The following is a 22,329-nucleotide window of genomic DNA, read 5'->3' on the forward strand; positions in this document are numbered from 1 at the left end:
GTTATTGACTGACAAGGTTTGCTCGACACTTCCGAGACCTATTTGTGAATCCTGGAACAATGTTCTGTACAGCATTCAGTAGTTACTGTGAGCTGTGATAACTGACTAAATCTAGAGTCAGACATTTCAAGCCTTAAATCAACTAGTTCCCATTTGATTGTAGAGCCCTTGACTAAGGACTTTCAAGGGTGGCACTCAATTCCAGCCTTGTGGGATAACAAGCTTGAGTCAAGGCCTAAACCAAAAGATTAATAGACATTTCCAAGTCCCAGATCAAACTGAACTAGACTTTTCTTAGGAGGCACTCAATGCCAGCCTTGCGGGATAACAGAAAACTCCAACGAAATAAATCTTTTTATTGGCCATCCAGTCGGTCAACTTACATTATTACTTCTTATTAAGACAACAAAGACAACGGGGTTTGTAAGACTAGCACAAAGAACATTACTGTACCTTGAAAATATATATAAAGTGATAAACGCTGACAAGGTTTTTGTTCCGCTTTCCTTTCTGACCGTTTAAATAAAAAAAAAAAAAACTTAAATCCTAGCAAGCTTTCTACCGTACTTCTGCTAGAAAAACTGGGAAAAGAAAAGAAAAAACACGAAACTTTCAACAGGGCATAACTTTGCTAATAAAATATAAAAATTTGCTTTTTTTTAAATTTACAAGTGGTTCACAAACACTAATTCCTTCGTGTGTACTTTCATCATCATCATCGTCGCCATTGATCATCAACTCCTCTTGATGCCTGAACGACTTTTGCCAACTTCTTCAAACTCTCTCCCCCCTCACCCCCCTTAAAACGAAAAAAAAACCCTCCTTTCATTCGCATCCACCAAAGGAATACTGTAAGCAAAGATCACTGCAACTCCTTAGGCATCTGCTTTCTGCATGTGCTTCAAGAGATCGATGACGCGGTGCGAGTAGCCGAACTCGTTGTCGTACCAAGAGACGACCTTCACGAAGGTTTTGCTGAGCTGAATGCCGGCCTTGGCGTCGAAGATGGACGACCTCTCGTCGCCGGTGAAGTCGCAGGAGACGACGTCGTCTTCGGTGTAGCCCAAGACGCCCTTCAGAGGCCCCTCGGCGGCGGACTTCATGGCGGCCTTGATGTCATCGTAGGAGCACTCCTTGCCCAGGCGGACTGTGAGATCGACGACCGACACGTCGGGAGTGGGGACGCGGAAGGCCATGCCGGTGAGCTTGCCGTTCAGCTCGGGGATGACCTTGCCGACGGCCTTGGCGGCGCCGGTGGAGGAGGGAATGATGTTCTGGGCGGCACCGCGTCCTCCGCGCCAGTCCTTGGCGGAGGGACCGTCGACGGTCTTCTGGGTGGCGGTGACGGCGTGGACTGTGGTCATGAGACCCTCGACGATCTCGAAGTTCTCGTGGAGGACCTTGGCCACGGGGGCGAGGCAGTTGGTCGTGCAGGAGGCGTTGGAGACGACCTTCATGTCCTTGGAGTACTTCTCCAAGTTCACGCCGCAGACGAACATGGGGGCGTCGGCGGAGGGGGCAGAGATCACGACCTTCTTGGCGCCGCCCTGGAAGTGGGCGGAGGCCTTTTCGATGGTGGTGAAGACGCCGGTGGATTCGACGATGTACTCGGCTCCGGCCTTGCTCCATGGAATGTTCTCGGGCTTCATCTCGTTGAAGACCTGGATCTTGTGGCCGTTGACCACCAGAGCACCGTCCTCAGCCTTCACCTCACCCTTGAAGACACCGTGTGTGGAGTCATACTTGAACATGTAGACCATGTAGTCTAGAGCGATGAACGGGTCGTTTACAGCGACGACCTGCAAGGGGAAAATGCATTACGGTACGATAGCAAATGCAGAAATGCAATAAGATATGCATATGACAACATCTACAATTCGTCAAGTCGTTGACTAACAATTCTACACAGCACTAGCCTGACAATTCTACACATGATAAACAATCACACAGCATTAACATTGCATTACCCTAACAATTACATTAGCCTAGCACTCTAACAATTCCTAACACACTACATTAGCCTATAAAATCATTAGCCTAGCATTACACCATTAACAATCTCACTACATTAGCCTCATAGCTAACAACTCATTCTACACTGCATTAGCCTAACAATTCTACACTGCATTAGCCTAACAATTCTACACTACATTAGCCTAACAACTCTACACTGCATTAGCCTAACAACTCTACACTGCATTAGCCTAACAATTCTACACTGCATTAGCCTAACAATTCTACACTACATTAGCCTAACAATTCTACACTACATTAGCCTAGCAATTCTACACTACATTAGCCTAGCAATTCTACACTACATTAGCCTCACAATTCTACTTTAGCCTAGATTTTCTATAAATGTTCACATTAGCTCTAACCTGTCATTAGTTTTACACAGCAATAACAATTACACAGCATTAACACATAAAGTCTTATTATAACAACATTTTAACCATAATTAGGTTTAAAATACAGTAGAGAGTTCTACATTAGCAATTTCCAACATGTACAAATTAATGATCACAATCTACACTCAAGTTAAACCAGTACATTAGTCACACCCTTTACAGCATTACCATTCTACATTTATCACCGCATTACCCTAATAATATGACACATTAGCTCAGAATTTACAAAATTAGCCTACATAATTACTCAGAAAAATTTGTCAAAATTGAAATTAGAACCATCTACACTACATTAGCCCAAATGTTACACTGCATTAGCCATTACACTTATTCTACAGCATTAGCCCAATTCTACTGCATTACCAAAACATTAGCTCTAATACTGCATTACCCTTAACAATAGCTAAACCTCGGCAATGAAAAGTCTTAAATAACAAGTTTAACCATAATAGGGTTTCAAAATAAGCTAAGAGTTATCAACATGTTAAAAAGATTTAATAAACCAAAGTATCAAGATTCACTTTAATTACAGTTAAAAAAGCAAAGAAAAAATTTCTTGAAAATTACGAAATGAGAACCATTACTAGCTCAAATGTTAAGAACCACTACTTATTCAAGAGCCTTCTAATACCAAAACTAAAGTAATATCAGTTTCAAACTGGACTAGATTAATCAAACTTGTATCACCAAAATGTTTAAAACCAAAAGTATTAAATATCAAGCAAAGGGCCTCATACTGATATATATACTGGACAGATATATACATATTATATATATATATATATATATATAGATAGAAGAGATATAGAGAGAGAGAAAGAGAGAGAGAGAGAGAGAGAGAGAGAGAGAGTACTGTCATTGATGACCCACAGCTGACATCCAAGTAACGGAGTTGTGGGGAGGTGAGATGGTACTAGGTTGGGGATGGGGTTACACATTAGGGGAGTGGGATATGGTGCACGACGTGGGTGGAGGATGGTAATAGGTAAGGGGTGCAGTAATAGGTGGGGAGGGTTTATGGTAATAGGTGGGAGGGGTTATGGTAATAGGTGGGGAAGGTGGTTATGGTAATAGGTGGGGGAGAGGATACGGTACTAGAGTGGGGGATACGGTATAACGTGGGTGGGAGGATATGGTACTAGGCGGGGAGGGGGGTTATGGTAATAGGTGGGGAGGGGGTTACAGTATTAGTGGGGCAGGGGATACTGTACTAAGTGGGGAGATATAGTACTAGGTTGGGGAGATACGGTACTAGGTGAGGAAGGGGGAGACGGTACTACGTGAGGAAGGGGAGACAGTACTACGTGGGAGGACATGGTACCAATAAAATATGGCACTAAGGAGGGGAAGGAAGTTGGGAATATGGCACTAGGGGAGGATGGAAGGGAAGGGATATGGTACTAAGGAGGGGAAGGGGATATGGTACTAAGGAGGGAAGGGGTGGAGGGAGGAGGGTACTAAGGAGGAGGGACATGGCAGCCCAAGGAGGGAAGGGGACATGGTACTAAGGAGGGAGGATATGGTACTAAGTGGAGGGAAGGGGATAAGATACTAGGTGGGGAAGGGGATAAGATACTAGGTGGGGAAGGGATAAGGTACTGGGTGAGGGAGGGGATATGTTAGTGAGGTGAGGTGACGACACAGGGCTCAGGCACAGAGACTATCAAGGCGATGGGGGAGGGGGCCAAGCATATCCTTCAAAGGGGAGGGGAGGGGGGAAGAAGTACCTGACGAAGGTAGAATAAGGGCGGCGACTTACCTCGGCACCCTTCAGGAGGGCAGCGCGGAGGACGAGGCGACCGATGCGGCCAAAACCGTTGATTCCGATCTTAGACATGGTGATTGAGTTGGTGGTGGAAGATGGCGTAGGGGTGAGGTGTCGAGAGAGAACTTCTGCAAAAGAAGAATGCTGGTATTAGTCTTATTTCACACATACACACACACATACAGAGAGAGAGAGAGAGAGAGAGAAACTGGAAACGCTGGAATTACATTATTATTAGCTCTTTATTCGAGAAAAAATTGTCTTATTAGAGAGAGAGAGAATAATTCTGTTCAAGACAAAAATTAGTCAAAAAGAGAGAGTCAGAGAGAGAGAGAGAGAGAGAGAGAGAGAGAGAGAGAGAATCTGTCTGAAAAAAATAAAGAGATCTATGTTGGAAAGAGAGAGAGAGAGAGAGAGAGAGAGAGAGAGAGAGAGAGAGAGAGAGAGAGAGAGAGAGAGAGCGCAAATATAAGGTGTTCAAGATTACAAAAATTTATATTTGAGAGAGAGAGAGAGAGAGAGAGAGAGAGAGAGAGAGAGAGAGAGAGAGAGAGAGAGATTACGATCTATCCTGACAGATGTTCTGCGGACAATGACGGTGGGCGGACCTCGTAAGTCTTACACCGACTTGCCTAAAGGACTAGCCGCAATGGAATGTAGCTGTGTACGTGATTACAGTCACATTGTTCCTATATAAGAATTACAGGGACTCCGTCTTATAATATTAACGACGTCTCAATATTATTGGTAATATATTTAAAACCACTTTTCATACCGTACTTTTACCAAGGTAATCTAACTTCGTATTTAACCCAGTTATAGAACTACACTATTGTTAAAATCAATACCAATTTAAATTCAACCACGGAGCCGCCAAGTAAATTCAATGTGTTAAACTCTAATAATAACCCAGTAAAAGAACTCCATGAAATGTTAAAATCAATATACAGACTTACATTTAACCACGGAACAAGTGTGAGCAACCGGTTAAAGAATTCTTGAATTAACTTAAGGTTAAAATTCAATAAACCCACTTCAATTTAACCAGTCAACAACCGTTCTAATTAATATAAAAATGTGACAACACTAAACATGGTGGCTGCCAACCGCTGTTGTCAAGCGACCATGGAAAATATCGATTGCTCCGAAGCCAGACTTCCATGAAGGTTGCCAGTTTGCTTTTAAACACCTCAAAAATAAGTTTTTACAGTAACAACAAATATAGAATACGCAGCTACCAAAGCTGGCGACCGAGGCGTTACGTAACCAAGTCGAGGCAAGAGCGAATCTTTCTAAATGTCCTCATGACCTTGTTCGACCTTGCTGGGGCATTAACCTACGGCGCGAGTTACCCCATCTTGCTCCGGTTCGCCAACGATAGGAGAGGCCATTTTCCCCTGGGTCTATGTACGAGAGCTTCCTCTGTACGTAAATTAAACAAGAATAACCTTCAGTTGGTTTAATAAGCTCTAGTTCAATATTGTATATTTGCTATTCTGGATTAATACTGACTATTTTAATTCAGGACTAGCCGGTTTAATATTGTCCCACAGTCAGTGTTAAACCTACAGCTATTTAGCAAAGCCGTCTACGTTAAAACATGACATTATCATTAGCATGGTTATATTAACCTAGTCCCCCTCTTCATTAACACGAGGAATGGTTAAAATTTAAGAAAATTCATTCATTTAAAAGGATAAAAGTTCCTGTTCGTAGAATAACAGTTTTAAGGTAATATCTACGGTTATAACAACCCATTTTATACTGGTTTAAAATAAACTGCTTCATACAAAAAGTAATCATACGAGTAGCTTAAAAAACTAAATCTTATATGGAAGTAGTTCCAAATACACAATTACATACAAAACTTAGTTTAAAATATAGGTTAAAATAATCTTTTTGAATGCAGCAAGTTCCATTTGCATGTACGTCAATACCTCGATTCTTGCACTTGCAAGTTGCCATTAAAAAACTGCATTTACAGTGAAATTTTAATAAAAAGTTGTCATAATTGCTAGTAACTATCGTATTTATCTGAAAGTGTAACAGTGAAAAATAAGATTTACAGTGCTATTTTAAATAATCCTCCCAAATTAGAGTAATTGGCACCTCACATTCTTGCATTTTCATGCTGCCATAAAAACTAAAGCATTTCCAATGAGATTTAAATGAATAGTGTCACAATTGCTATTAATGATCAAATACTGAAATATAAACGAAATTCATCGTGCTAAAAAGTCCGATAATCCTCAAATTAAAAAGCGAGATATCACTTGCCACATCAACTCAAGACTCGGGGCAGACAGGCATTACCTAGCGCTACCAACCCTCGATGCGCTATTTAAAGGGACAAACGAACTGTCACAGTAGCTAGCAGTTCTCTAAAAGTGCAATAGTAAAAATACAGTGAATATGAAGGATATTGTCATGCTAAATAATAAAGTTTTCTCAAAATAGTGCGAGAAATTGCCACATCTACAGACTCAATGCCGACATTTAGCGGCGCTACCAACCCTCGAAGCGCTATTTAAATTTAAAAAAAGCGCTGTCGTGATAGCTTGCATTTATCTAAACGTGTAACAGTGTAAATAAAGTGAAAAGGAAGGCTGTTTTCATGCTAAACAAAGCTTCCTCCCAAAACAGAGCGAGAAATTGCTTGCCACCTCAACACAGCCTCAGAGCCGACATTTAGCGGCGCTACCAACTGTTGAAGCGCTATTTATTAAACGAGTTGTCACGGTAGCTAGCATTTATCTAACCGTATAACAGTTTATAAAGTGAAAAAAACAGGCTGTTTTGATGTTAAATAAAGTGTCCTCCCAAAATGGAGAGGGAAATTGCTTGCCACCTCAACACAGCCTCAGAGCCGACATTATTTAGCGGTGCTACCAACCCCTCCGAGGGGCCCTCGATCAAATCAATACGATTACATATGACGCAAAAACATTCCTCGATTCAAGCTTAATATTTCTCCATTTCCTCGTTAACTAAACTGTCATTTATCACGTTAACGAAATGGCGGTACATGCAGGCGCAGAGGCTAAGATTAATGCGAAAATAGACTGATAGATGACTGTCGCTGAAGCCGGTTATTAGATATAAAACCTAAACATCGAAGTCAAGCGGATTGAACCATTCGACGACACTAGACCTACGCTGTTCACTCAGTAACCTACGATACATTGGGCACAGAAAGATCATTATTTTTCAATTATATCAAACCACTAATAGAGTAAATTCACAATGAAATAATACTAAAGGCTTAAGGTAGTAACGCTCACCACTCTGGTCTGACTAGACTGACGCCGGCTGAGCGCCGTTGGTCTTTTTTATTCACCGCTCCCCGTCACGTGACCGCGCTAGACCAATCAGAATGGAATTATGGTTATACGGCGCCGTTATGACGGGATACCCATTCCTACAGGTGTAGGCAAGATAGCGAAAGCCAGTTCGACAGATGTCATGCAATAAATCAACTTCGTTGGGCCTGTAATATAAAATTATTTATTTACAAAGTGGCAACTCCATCTCCAACCGGCTTCGACGGCCGTTACGGAAATGTACGGTATTCCCGGAAGCTTTGAAGTAAATTTAAGTCTCAACATTAAGCAATCGTTACGACAAGTAAAGCGAATGTCTAAATCAATAACGAATTTCCTTAATATGTCTCAAAACATTAATAACAAAGTGGCAACTGCTCTGGGGTGTTGGTGTGCGCATGCCCAGACGTCGGCTCTCGTAACCTTCTGCTTCGACCTTCAGAATATCTTCGAGGGCACCCAAATGTCATAAGATAACTTTGTAACATTTGTTCAAATTCGTTACGGAATTATGTAATTTAACGGTTGAAACAATTATAAGACAAATGTTAAAATAAAGGAGTTTGTTATTAAATATTTAAATAATAAACATAGCAACAACTCCTGCGAGTGACATAACTCGGAACATGGGAACTGCGCAAAAGGCAAATTTCACCTTTGTTCGTCCTTATGGGATTAATTTCAAGGCAGACGAGGAAACCTATCAATCAATAAAAACTTATATACTATTAATCCATCTATTAAATAGGTTAATTATGCGCAGATATCTTGCGCAGAATTGTTGCTAGGTGGATTAAGAATTTTAAGATTGCGCAAGGCTCGTGATCTGAATATTAGGATTGATTGCTGTGCGCGATCCTTAAAGCGAAATATTCTGTTAAAATTATATTGATTGACTTTGATTTTAGGGGAGAGGGAGGCTTGGAAATGGGGTTGGGGAGGCGCCCCCTCATTTAATTACGTCATCAAATCAATCATTCAATCAATGTCAAAACTGTGCTGGGAGATATTTGCTTGATTTTGAAGGCACAAAAATTTAAGTAATTTTCCAAGCATGAAAAATGTATTGATTTTAAATTGATTTTAAATGGCAGATAGTCAACTACAGTGGGTCACAGTAAGGCTGGATAAGGGTGTAAGACTAGCAGCTTCATCCCAAAAGGCTTGCTGAAAACAACTTTTTAAGTATTTGCTATTTTTTTTTATTTTCAACAGGGGAGATGTGTTTGATATTTGGAGAGTTTTACCTCTCCAAGGGGTCCACAACCCAATGGTAGGTGCTATTCTACCTTGGGAACTGTCAGGGATCATATACATATATATATATATATATATAATATATACATATATATATATATATATATATATATATTTTATATATATATATATATATATATATATGTATGTATGTATGTATGTATGTATGTATGTATGTATGTAAGGTATGTATGTATGTATATCAACAAACTCCTTGAGAATATGGCAGTTGTATTTTAATAACTTATTTCTATTTTTAGCTATTTATTACTTTATCAATCTAACCTTGTATTTCTCTTCTAATAACTGATCTCTTCTTTCAAGTGAACACCCTGATTATTATTATTAGTATTATTATTATTATTATTATTATTATTATTATTATTATTATTATTATTATTATTCAGAAGATGAACCCTATTCCAGGAACAAGTCCACCAAAGAGGCCATTGACTTGAAATTCAAGCTTCCTAAGAATATTACAATGTTTATTTGAAAGAGGTTACAGAAGATAACAAGGAATACAGAAATAAGAGATCAGTTATTACAAAGGAAAAAATAAATTAATAAAAGAAATTTATCAAAAATATATGTAATTTAATAAAATACGAGGTGAATTGGTCCAGGGTAATAATAATAATAATAATAATAATAATAATAATAATAATAATAATAATAATAATAATAATAAGGGCTTATTTTGATAAATACAGTAATAATATATTTATATAATAATACAGTACTGTTATATTACAGAGAATCAATTTTCTTAACGAAAAAAAGGAAAGGACAATAGAATTACAAAAAAGCGTAATAAACAAATATATACAAATAAAATAAAACAAAAATTATACTAAATAATTTTCAGTCACAAGGTAAGACCAGGTAACAGAGCCTAAAATGAACAGAAATAAATAATTAGATAAATAAAGTAAGCAAACAAATAAAGTTTATTTTGGTATCCGGCCAGCGGTACTGCAGATCTGCAGGTCCCGAAAATAGGGGGCGTGGCCCCCTCTTCCCCCTTCCCCTTCTCTACCATCTTGGTTCCTCCGCCCCCCCCACCTCTCCCCATCTCCCCATGGATAAGTGCCATGCGTGGACACAAGCCAAGGTCATAGAAGGTGACCATCAGTGCCACCCTGGGGGAATGGGACGGGGGGAGGGAAGGAGGTCACATTTGCGTGACCTCTTGACCTGATGAATTTGGTAAATAGAGTTGATGTTAATTTTGACGTTTTGACGTAACTTTATTTAAGTTCTGGATGTAACTTTGCTTAGGTTTTTCCGAGGAACTTGACGTAAATTTACTTAATTTTTTGACGTAATTTTACCCAAGTTTTTGTAACATGTTCTTAACTTTACCTAAGTTCTTGGCGTAACTTTACTTAAGTTTTTGACGTAACTTTACTTAAGTTTTTGACGTAACTTTACTTAAGTTTTTGACGTAACGTTGCTTACGTTTTTGACGTAACTTTACTCAAGTTTTTGACGGAACTTTACTTAAGCTTTTTACGTAACTTTACTTAAGTTTTTGACGTAACTTTACTTAAATTCTTGACGTAACTTTACTCAAGTTCTTGACGTAACTTTACTTAACTTTGTGATGTAACTTTACTTAAGTTTTTGACGTAACTTTACTCAAGTTTTTGACGTAACTTTACTCAAGTTTTTGACGTAACTTTACCTAAGTTTCTGACGTAACTTTACTAAAGTTTTTGACGTAACTTCTCGAAGTTTTGACGTAATCTACCTAAGTTTCTGACGCCAACTACTTAAGTTTTGACGTAACTTTTTACTCAAGTTTTTGACGTAACTTTACCTAAGTTTTTTACGCACTTTACTGAAGTTTTGACGTAACTTTACTCAAGTTTTTGACGTAACTTTACCTAAGTTTCTGACGTAACTTTACTTAAGTTTTTGACGTAACTTTACTCAAGTTTTTGACGTAACTTTACTTAAGCTTTTGACGTAACTTTAATCCAGTTTTTACGTAACTTTACCTAAGCTTTTGAAGTAACTTTACTCAAGTTTTTTTACGTAACTTTACTTAAGATTTTGGCATAACATTACTTAAGTTCTTGACGTAACTTTACTTATGTTTTTCCGAGCAACTTGACGTAACTTTACTTGAGTTTTTGACGTAACGTTACTCAAGTTTCTGACGTAACTTTACTTAATTTCTTTACGTAACTTTACTCAAGTTTCTGACGTAACTTTACTTAAATTTTGACGTAACTTTACCTGAGTTCTTGACGTAACTTTACTTAAGTTCTTGACGTAACTTTACTTAAGTTTTTGACGTAGCTTTACTTAAGTTTTTCCGAGCAACTTGACGTAACTTTAATTGACTTGTCTGACGTAACTTTACAAAAGTTTTTGACGTAAGTTTACCTAAGTTCTGACGTCCAACGTTAACCTTAAGTTTTTGACGTAACTACTTAAGTTTTGACGTAACTTTTACTAAGTTTTTGACGTAACTTTACTTTTAAGTTTTTTGTAACTTACTTAAGTTTTTGATATTAACTTTACTTATTTTTGAAATAACTTTCTTAATTATGACGTAATCCATTATTTTGATAATTAAGTTTTTTACAATTATCAATTATTCCTCTGAAATAATTCACAATTTTATATCCATTATTTCGATAATTATGATTTTTTAAATGATCAATTATCAAGTAAGAAAGAGAGAGATAATTTGAGAGAGATTAGATAAGAGAGAGAGAGAGAGTAAGATCAGAGAGAGAGAGATTAACTTTTGTGTCACACATCAAAGTCACAGACTCCTAAGATACATGCATTAGCAAAATATACATTGATATACAAGGAAACAGCTCTTGATAAAGAGAGAGAGAGAGAGAGAGAGAGAGAGAGAGAGAGAGAGAGAGAGAGAGAGAGAGTGTTTACTTGCGTAAGTCATGGCGCCACTCCAAGGCCGATACGCAGTCGGGGAGATAATGTTAATGAAGAATTATCATACAGGTTGGACAGCAGTGTAGGCAGTTAGACTATGTACATACAACACCTGATGTTTCTTATCTATCAAGTTCACCTGGGACGTAGAACTAAGTATTTTGCTCTGCGTGTGATATTTTCTTTCTGCTAAGTTGTCTAAATAATACTTAGGTCTAACGGGATTAACCTAGGGTTAGGTCTAACGGTATTACGTAGGGGTAAGTCTAATGGTATTACCTAGGGGAAGGTCTAATGTTATTACCTTGGAGTAGATCTAACGGTATTACCTAGGGGTAGGTCTAACAGTATTAGCTAAGGGTAGGTCTAACGGTATTACCTAAGGGTAGATCTAACCATATTACTTAGGGGTAAAGTTAAGTATACCTTAGTTTACCCAGACCACTGAGCTGATTAACAGCTCTCCTAGGGCTGGCCCGAAGGATTAGACGTATTTTACTTGGCTAAGAACCAACTGATTACCTGGCAACGTGACCTACAGCTTATCGTGGAATCCGAACCACATTGTAGCTGAGAAATGAATTTCTGTCACCAGAAATAAATTCCTCTAATTCTTCATTGGCCAGTCGGAGACTCGAACTCGGGTCTAGCAGAGTGCTAGCCGAGAACTCTACCGACTCGTCCAATGAGGGGTAGGTCTAATGGTATTACCTAGGGGTAGGTCTAACCGTATTACCTAGGGGTATGTCTAACAGTATTACCTAGGGGCAGGTCTAACGGTATTACCTAGGGGTAGGTCTAATGGTATTACCTAAGGGTAGGTTTACCTAGGACTATGTCTAACCGTATTACCTAGGGGTAGGTCTAATGGTATTACCTAGGGGTAAATCTAACCGTATTACCTAGGGGTAAGTCTAACCATATTACCTAGGGGTAGGTCTATCAGCATACTTTAGATAAGTCGACATATTACCTAAGGTAAATCTACTTGATATTACCCCAGGGTGCAGGTTCTAGCAGTATTACCTAGGGGTAGGTCTGATGGTATTACCTAGGGGTAGGTCTAACGGTATTAACCTACGGGTACGTCTAATGGTATTACCTAAGGGTAGGTCTATTGTATTACCTTGGGGTAGGTCTAATGGTACCTAGGTGTAGGTCTAACGGTATTACCTAGGGGTAGGTCTAACCATATTACCTAGGGATAAGACTAATGGTATTACCTAAGCGTAGGTTACACCTAGGTATACCTGGGGGTAGATCTAACCTGTATTACCTAAGTAGAGGTCTAATGGTACCCTTTAGTAGTTTAACATGGCAGTACAAAAGAAAATGCCAAAAAAAAAAAAAATATTGGAATCCTAACTTGATATTGTGTAGGTTTTTTCCTTTTTCTTATCGTTCAAGTTAACCTGGGACTTAGAACTAAGTATTTTACTCTGCTTGTGATATTTTCTTTCAGCTATGTTGTCTAAATGTCACATATAAGTCTAACGGCAGTACACAGTTAAGTACAAAAACTTGATAACATATAAGTTTGGTTTTCAATTTTTGTTGTCTTCACTTGTATACAAAGGTCAGCTGAGTTTCCAAATCTTGCCAAAACATTCAATAACTCTTCAGTTATTGTCTTGCCTTCCCTACTTATAAAATAATGTTGTAAACACATAAATATATGTAGTAGCGCCAAAACATTAGACCGATAAATCAACATAATGTTGTGTATAGGACATAAGTATGGCATTACAAATGACTAGGCCTATTTTCCAGTGACGTATATTAGTCTAACTGACAACTCGAATGAGATTTTTTTATATTTGATAGGTACAGTTAAGTTCCGTAAGTAGCGTATTGCTAGCTTACTTGTAAAAGTGTGAACATGTTACTGCTACTTATAGAGTCAGGCTACTTATTTTAAAACCTGCTGGCCTTGGTATGACTTGCATCTGTAAACAGTTACCGTTCTGCTCCACGAGTTTACCAATTCAAGAATTATAAAAAAATTGAAAGAAAGATACTGAGAATTGTATTAAATGGAGAAAGGAAAACCTTAAAAATAAATACACAAATAAATATAAATAAATAGAAATAAGCAAATAAGAAATTAAAAATATTATTGCAATGTTCCTTATAGGCCTATTGATACGTTCGAACAACCAGAAAAATATTGTATAAATTAAGATCAACTTAACTTATTGCATTATAATATATATATATATATATATATATATATATATATATATATATATATATATATATATATTATATAGCTTACATTCAATACATTTTATATATTTTTTTAAATGTCATATCTCGTGTTTCCTTTCAAGTCTTTTATTTAAAGCCTATTTATCATGAAACTAATGAATAAAATTTGTTTCTTTCACCTTAGTTGCAAACTTCATAAGATACACATACGAGTCTTATATTTGTAATGGAGTAATTTAGCTTATTTTTGTACATAAACAAGACATTGTTACATATTGAACAAACAAAGCAAGAAATAATCTATATTAAATAGGCATTGTTATTTTTTGCACAAACAAAGTAAGTAATCGCATGTTTTTACAATTATTAGACATTGCTGTTTATTGCACAAACAAGAAAAACATAATAATTAAATGTACAATTATAAGACATTGCTGATTACTGCACAAACAAAGCAAGAAATAGCTTATTTGTATATAAATAGACATTGCTATTTATTGCACAAGCAAAGTAAGTAATAGCCTATTTATATAAATATAAAACATTGTTATTTATTGCACAAGCACGAGTGAACTTAAATGTGGAAACTGATCAATAGGAACGAATTCATGCAAGCAAAACTATCAAAGACTTTCGCAAAGAACTCAGCCAGTCTTTGAGCCAAGCCACGTACCAACGCATCCAAGTTTCTCTGACGAATTAAATAAAATAAAATAATTATTTTCCTGGGTTATATCAGTGACTGGAAACTGGTTATAAGCGCAAAAACACAATACAGTAGCCCTGGTTATATGGGGGACGCCCAAAAAGGATGCAGAAAGAGCGTTTACCTTCAGATTCTGGTGAAATAGGCCTAGGCTCTTCCTCTTCGTCCGAATCCCTTGACGAGGCCGAAGTGTCACTCGGAGTAGCCCTCCTGGGCGTCGATGGAGAGGGGGTTTTGGATCTGGAATGTTGAGTGGGACTCGGAATGTCAGCTTTCGTCAGCTTGGAAGCAATAACTCCCATGGGTGGCAACGGGTTGCGTGTCAGGAGAAGGGCGTGACACACATACACACACAGGAACCGGAGTGTTCTCACGTCAGCAAGTGCTGTCGACTTAAGACATGGTACTAGGGCTGGCTGGTGTAGTATATGGTTCGATATGAATGTCGATATAGAGAGCATTATAAACGGAGCGGAAACGGGTTCTAAGCGGTATTTTGGGGGTTGGGGAAGGGGAAGGGTTAAAGATCGTATATATAATATTTTTCAAAGGTTTTACAGAACTTTATCCTAAACATATAGCTAATTTTAGGATAATATCTTTGACAGAAAAAACCTCATTAGTGGCAAGGAGAAACAAGTAAAAAATGCGCCGAGATTTCTTCGGCGCACCGAGTTTTATATTTTAGCCGGCCCATGAAACAAACCATGGCCCATGAAACTTTCAGCGATTGCCCGGTGGTGGCCTGTGTTGTTGGCACCTATAGCGGTACCAGATGCACGACCATGGCTAACTTTAACCTTAAGTAAAATAAATTCTTCAGAGGCTAGGGCTGCAATTTTGGAAATGTTTGATGATTGGAGGGTGGATGATCAACATACTAGGTTGCAGCCTCTAGCCTCAGTAGTTTTTACAATATGAGGCGGACAGAAAAAGTGCGGACAGAAAAGTGCGGACAAAAAAAGTGACAGACAAAGTTGTACAATAGTGGGAAAAATAAAAATTACAAATTAAAGGATATGATGGTTTAGGCCAATAAAGAAGAAGTACACTTTGACTATCATCGTTAGATCATTGTACTGCATATAGCCTATAATATATATAGGCCTAAGCTGGGTGACGGGGCAAACAAGTTTAGGCCTCCAGTCGAGAAAGTCAGCAGATGATAGGCCTAAGCCGTCAGGTATTCTTGGTCACACCTTCCCATAACCATGACCATACCTAACTACAAAGAGAGCTTATCCTGCAATTATTTAGAGAGAAAGGACGTTATTTAAGCGATTTATATATAGAAATTTAGCTTAGAATTTGCTTAAATCATTGGATTAATAAATGATATAGACTGTGACTCCGATAGGCCTAGAATTTTCAAATACTTTTGGCCACGTTCCCAAAAAGCGTTATTTACAGGACCACTGTAATGCCTGCAGTTACCCACAAAGAAATACCTTTATTTAAACCATTTATATATAAGAAATCATCTTAGAATTGAATTAAATCAAGGGATGAATGAATATCATCGACACTGAGCCGAAATATCAGAGTACCTTTATCAGAAGGGCAAGGCGGCATTAGTACCATACGACATATGTACTCATCTATACATTTGTAGCTGTTTCTGTACCCATTTTACTTAATATGTAGTCAAGTATTCTGTTTAAGGAACTGGTTATTACAAAATAATAATAATAATAATAATAATAATAATAATAATAATAATAATAATAATAATAAATGGCTTGACAACTCAGGCAAACCTGTTCTTATCATGGCAAGCAAACTTACAATACACTTTCACTTCAGATATCACACTGACAGTTATGTAATTGTCTTAGAGAATAATATCAATTGATAAAAGTGCATTGTTCAAAAGTATGTCTGTAGAGGAAGCTCGTGGAGAGAAGAGGAGAGAGAGAGAGAGAGAGAGAGAGAGAGAGAGAGAGAATATTATCTTAGTGAATCTTGAGTGAGAGAATATCATCTCAGAGAAGAGAGAGGAGAGAGGAGAGAGAGGGGCGGGAGAGAATATCATTTAGTGAAGCTCATGAGAGAGAGAGAGGGAGAGAGAGAGAGGGAGAGAGAGAGATCAGAGTGACTCGTGGAGAGAGAGAGAGAGAGAGAGTGTTACGTGATGTGAGTCATGTTGTTCAGACTGAGAGGAAGCATGCAACATACTCAGCTGACGAAAGTGTTACCGTACTAGGAAAACACATTAAAAAAACAGCCAGGTTAAGTATTATAAGTAGGAGTAGGAAAACTGTAAAGTGTTAACTACTTACAATGTAAAGTATCGATAGATCATAAGATACTTATCATTATCGATACTTAAACAAGCAAAAATTCTACTTGTGAGACTAAGAAAAAAAGTACTTTCCAGACTGCAAAGTTGTGTTGATTCAGATAATATAGTACTAAAGAAAGATGCATTATAGTACTAAAGAATAAAGTATTAAAGTGCTAAAGAATAATATTAAAGTACTAAAGTATATCACTATGGAATTACGTCATTCACTTCATCAGAATGATTTAACTTTAAGTAACTTTAAGTAACTTCTAAGCGAGCCTCTGCACGTTGGCGGCACAGCTTCTGCGTCATGTGTCCCTGAATGAGAAACCTTTCAGGATAAGTCTAACATTTGAGCTCCTTTTGTCTTTTATTTACTCAGTAACGCGATGTTACTTTTAATAAGGGAATTAAGTAATATCAGTTAAGCTTTATTACTATTAGGAAGTCTTAGAAATGTCAAATAAATCACTAAAGCAATTCTTTGGTAAATAGTACAATGTATAATACTTTAGATAGCTCCCTTAGACTATACTACTATAGTATTATGTCTAATCATATTTTAGAGAGTCCCTTAGACTATAGTGCTATAGTACTGTGTCTAATCATATTTAGAGAGTTCCCTTAGGCCTTGTTCTACGTCTAATCATGTTTTAGAACTCTCTCTAGATAATAGTACTATGCCTGATTATGTGCTCGTCGTGAGCCCTCTCAGGCTATAGTACTAAGTTTAATATTTTAGAGTTCCCTATAGTGCCATGTCTCATCATATTTAGAGAGTTCCCCTAGGCTAGAGTACTACGTCTGATCTTGTTGTAGACAGCTCCCTTAGACTTTAGTACTGCGTCTAATCATATTTTAGAATTCCCTTAGACTCTAGTACTATAGTACTACGTCTAATCATGTTGTAGTGAACCCCGTCAGGTGTGCGCTGTACATAGATATCGAAAGTAAAGTCTCAGTGATATAACGAACACTACGCAATAAGATAAAGTATAAGATGAACTCTAAGATAAATTATAAAGTGTCTATTGTCGTTGTAAGATTATGGAGGCTGAAGCCATGTGGCAGGCAAGTGCGATAACGGTCTCTGGGAACTACACAGACACTTGCTGCGAAAACAAGTGTTCATAGGTTTAGTTTGTCCATAGGAGAGATGCACAAATCATTTGTATGAATGTTGCCTATGTATGGTTATGTATAACGACCATATACACACAAAATGAGTTTATTTTTTCAGTAATGTGGAGAACGTGTGCAGTCATAGGCCTAATGAGACTTAATTTTAAGTTTTTTGTAAGTGGATATATCAAAATATACATACAAAAATATTGCTGATTTTTAATATAAGCATATTTTTTTCATAAATATGGAGGGCATGTGGTATTATAGGCCTAGTGAAATATGCATTTATTTATAAGTTTTTATTATTATATACATTCAGACTACAGTATCCCAAATATGGATTTTTTTATTGTAAGTGTAAATATTTTCGTAAATCAACGTTAACTTTACCTTGTAAGTAATAAAATAATTATATGTAGTTTTAATAATTAAATTCTGCTTTATTGCTGATATTAAAAGCGGTTCAAGTTGAGCTTTTCGTAAAAAGTTCCACAAAACTAAAGTTGCTTCGACTTATTTGTCATTTCAGAGCACTCCAGAGTGAACTGCAGTCGCAACTTAAGTTTCTAGAAAAGTATACAAGTAGAATTAAAGTTTCTCTTTCAAAATGAGCTTTTTTTCCTAAACAAATGAGTTCTTCCAGAAGCAAAACGAAGTCACATAGCGCGGTCAGGTTGTAGCCCTAGACCGATTATCAAACTCCTACGGCAGTGACGTCATTAGCCAACACCCATGTTGTATTACCAATACCAGCAGTCTCCTCCTGGTCTCCTCCTGGTCATCTCCTGGTCTCTGGTCTACTCCCTGGTCGCCCCCCACCCTGGTCTCCACCTGGTCTAGACTCTGTGTATAAGACTTACCAACCGGGAGGGGAAGAGAAGTTAAAGCTATTTTAGGTCAAACCTTTATAAGTCGATCGATCGATTTTGCTTACAGGGAGCTGTTTCGGTCATGGAGCGAAGACTCTCTCTCTCTCTCTCTCTCTCTCTCTCTCTCTCTCTCTCAAATTGTATTTTACTGTTTGTGCATACAGTCATTGACTATTATACATCACATGTAAGAAAACCTTTTATCACTTACAGGCCTCTCTCTCTCTCTCTCTCTCTCTCTCTCTCTCTCTCTCTCTAATATATATATATATATATATATATATATATATATATATATATATATATATATATATATATATATGTATGTATGTATACACACACACACACAAACTTTATAACGTTTGAAATAACAAGAAACTTAAGCTGTCAGTGACATTAGCAATGGCGCCAGGAAGCTTACTGTACTATTTACAATCAGTCAGTCAATCTATCACTCTATGGTGCTCTGAATGATTCATTATCGTTCAAAGACTGAAAAAAAATAAAAGAAATAAAAGAAACAATGAAGACAATCAAGCAAGATTCAAGAACTAATGAAGACAATCAAGTTAGATTCTGTGTAGAATCTTCTGCTTCTTGCTCGGACAGTAGACAAGTTCGCCACAAAACCTGCTTCGTCGCCCCTTTTTGGGGAGTGAACCTTCAAGGTTAGGGACCAAATATCTTACCTGCCATAACAACACTCCCCCTCCCTCTTCCCCTCCTTCCCCTTCCCCAACCCCCTAAAACACCCTCCTTCCGCTAAGCCTAGATATCTCACACAGAGGCTGAGGAATGTGGTTGACAATCTGTAGGCCGATGCTATATAGTACCGTGTAACTTACTCCCACTAAATTTACTAATAAATCGTAATATGATGATGATGATGATGATGATGATTGATTATCATCCCCTTTCCCCTCCCTCTCCCACACCCCCTACAAATACTCCCCCTCCCCTACCCATGAACCTAGATGCCTCACAGGAACTGATCACCTTAAGGCTAATGCTAGTACCATTGAACTCACGCCCACAAGACTTACTTATAAATATTATTATTATTATTATTATTATTATTATTATTATTATTATTATTATTATTATTATCCTCCCTCTCTCCTTCCCCCAAAAACATCCCATTCTATAGAAAGAAGATCTCAGATATTAGAAAAGACGAGATAAATGAATGAATTGATAAATAAAAAGATAGTCTACTAAACATATATTATTAAATTACTTATTATTATTATTGTTTTGTTGTTGTTGTTGTTGCAGGAGGAAATGTTCATATGGGACAAGCCTATAGGGCCTTGATCTATCTCAAACTCCCATCGTATCACTGGTCCATTGGTGAGTAATTTCTGAAGGTAAAAAAAAAAAAAACATCTCTCTCTCTCCAGATGTTCTCTCTCTCTCTCTCTGAATGAATTGATAAATAAAGAAATCATGTAAAACATTTTTATTCAGTAATTTATTATGTCACAGATTTTTAATTCTTTGCAAATGTATCGTTGACTGTATCTTATCTATCTTTTATTTTCTTGATTTAGATTAGTGAGTAACTTCTTCTTATCTCTCTCTCTCTCTCTCTCTCTCTCTCTCTGAGTTCTCTTTCTTGTTTATCTTAGAAATCAACCAAGAACATTTTTCTTCAGTAAGTTTTGTCTTTTACCTCCTTTCTTTTCTGTTCTGAGTTTTTTTGTTTGGGGATTTTGTCACCTCTCTCTCTCTCTCTCTCTCTCTCTCTCTCTCTCTCTCTCTCTCTCTCTCTCTCTCTGAGTTCTTTGAGCAAGTTTTGCTGCCTCTCTCTGAGTTCTTTGAGCAAGTTTTGTCTCTCTCTCTCTCTCTCTCTCTCTGAGTACTTTGTGCAAGTTTTGTCACCTCTCTCTCTCTCTCTCTCTCTCTCTCTCTCTCTGAGTACTTTCAGCAAGTTTTGCCTTTCTCTCTCTCTTTCTCTCTCCTCATTATATGGGAAGTCACAGCCACCTCTCCGTTGGCACAAGGAGCACATCACGTGACCGCTTCATGGAGATTGAGTGCCAGGGGCTGTCACAAGATGTGCAGACAAAAGAAGAAGAAGAAGAAGAAGAAAAGAAGAAGAAGAAGAAGAAGAAGAAGAAGAAGAAGGAAAAGAAGGAGAAGAAGGAGAAGAAAGAGAAGGAGAACATTTTGACATTGAACTTCACCTTCGCAATGTTCAAGGTCGTTTTCTATCAAATTTACACACGAGGTCTGCTCCGGAATCCCTAGACTTATGTCGGTTAGATCTGTTTGCTTTTGAGTGTGTGTTTCGTAACGGTTGGAACTGATGGTTTTTCTCCTCTCTCTCTCTCTCTCTCTCTCTCTCTCTCTCTCTCGCTGTGCTTGGGTCTTTATTTTGAAAACAGATTTCGTAACGGTTGGTAAATGGTTTTTCTGGACTCTCTCTCTCTCCCTCTGCTTTGGTTCACTTTTGCATGATCAAGAATCCTTCTTTCTCTCTCTCTCTCTCTCTCTGTGTGTGGGTGATTAGGGAAAGATTTTCCTCTCTCTCTCTCTCTCTCTCTCTCTCTCTCTCTCTCTCTCTGAGCATTCATCGGCTTCCCGCGGAACTTCCGCCTTCCCGCCAAATACCCCTTATTAAATTCCTGCCCTAAAAATAAACAAGCCTGCCCCCCTGGTACTAGGCTCAAGTACTTGGCACTAGGCTCCGGAGCCATGTTTCTGAGTTCACCTCTACAGCGTCTTCCTGTGTGACCGCTGAAAGACACCGAGAGAGAGAGAGAGAGAGAGAGAGAGAGAGAGAGAGAGAGAGAGAGAGAGAGAGAGAGACGGGTGCCTCTGAGACTTGGCATCGATCCTGACTTGAGTACAGCAGCCCTTTAAAAATGAGAGAGAGAGAGAGAGAGAGAAGAGAGAGAGAGAGAGAGAGAGAGAGAGAGAGAGAGAGAGAAGAGAGAGAAACAGTTTATCGAGAAGTGGAATTGGTAATAAAGTCTGAATTTTTACTGATATGGCTTGAATTTTTACTGATATATATATATATATATATATATATATATATATATATATATATATATATATATATATATATATATATATACATATATATATATATATACTCATACATATATATCATATATATAATATTATTATTATATATTATTATTACATGTATTATTATTATTATTATTATTATTATTATTATTATAAATATCAATATATATTCTTCAGGATGATTCCAAATTCTTCCTCAGTATTTTTGAGAAAACATCCGTATCCTATAGGCTAACAGAAACCTCAGAGCCAATGGATTACTTCGTCCTCCGTGAACTGCCAAAAGGATTTGCAATTTCACAAGTTGATTGGAGATTGAGTTGAATACTGTCTCTATATATCAGTAGCAGGATTGATTGATTGCTCTCTCTCTCTCTCTCTCTCTCTCTCTCTCTCTCTCTCTCTCTCTCTCTCTCTCTCTCTCTCTCTCTGGCG

At 37.7% G+C, this 22,329-nt stretch overlaps 1 protein-coding gene across 4 annotated transcripts; it reads right to left on the minus strand.

The window, feature by feature from the left end:
• Positions 1 to 342: 342 nt before the first annotated feature.
• LOC136851725 (glyceraldehyde-3-phosphate dehydrogenase) lies at positions 343 to 14,975 on the minus strand. Of its 4 annotated transcripts, none has more exons than XM_067126079.1 (3): positions 14,705 to 14,975; positions 4,168 to 4,301; positions 343 to 1,799 (listed from the first exon to the last, which is right to left on the minus strand). In XM_067126079.1, exons 1-3 carry the CDS (start codon positions 14,880 to 14,882, stop codon positions 876 to 878), a joined length of 1,236 nt encoding a protein of 411 aa, XP_066982180.1. In that variant the 5' UTR covers positions 14,883 to 14,975; the 3' UTR covers positions 343 to 875. The 4 variants fall into 4 exon arrangements, with proteins under 4 accessions (XP_066982180.1, XP_066982299.1, XP_066982379.1 ...); XM_067126198.1 differs by lacking the exon at positions 14,705 to 14,975 and adding an exon at positions 7,455 to 7,804; XM_067126278.1 differs by lacking the exon at positions 14,705 to 14,975 and adding an exon at positions 7,429 to 7,477.
• Positions 14,976 to 22,329: the final 7,354 nt, after the last annotated feature.

The sequence above is a fragment of the Macrobrachium rosenbergii genome, chromosome 1 (assembly GCF_040412425.1).
Source record: "Macrobrachium rosenbergii isolate ZJJX-2024 chromosome 1, ASM4041242v1, whole genome shotgun sequence".
NCBI classification, from domain to species: Eukaryota; Metazoa; Arthropoda; class Malacostraca; order Decapoda; family Palaemonidae; genus Macrobrachium; species Macrobrachium rosenbergii.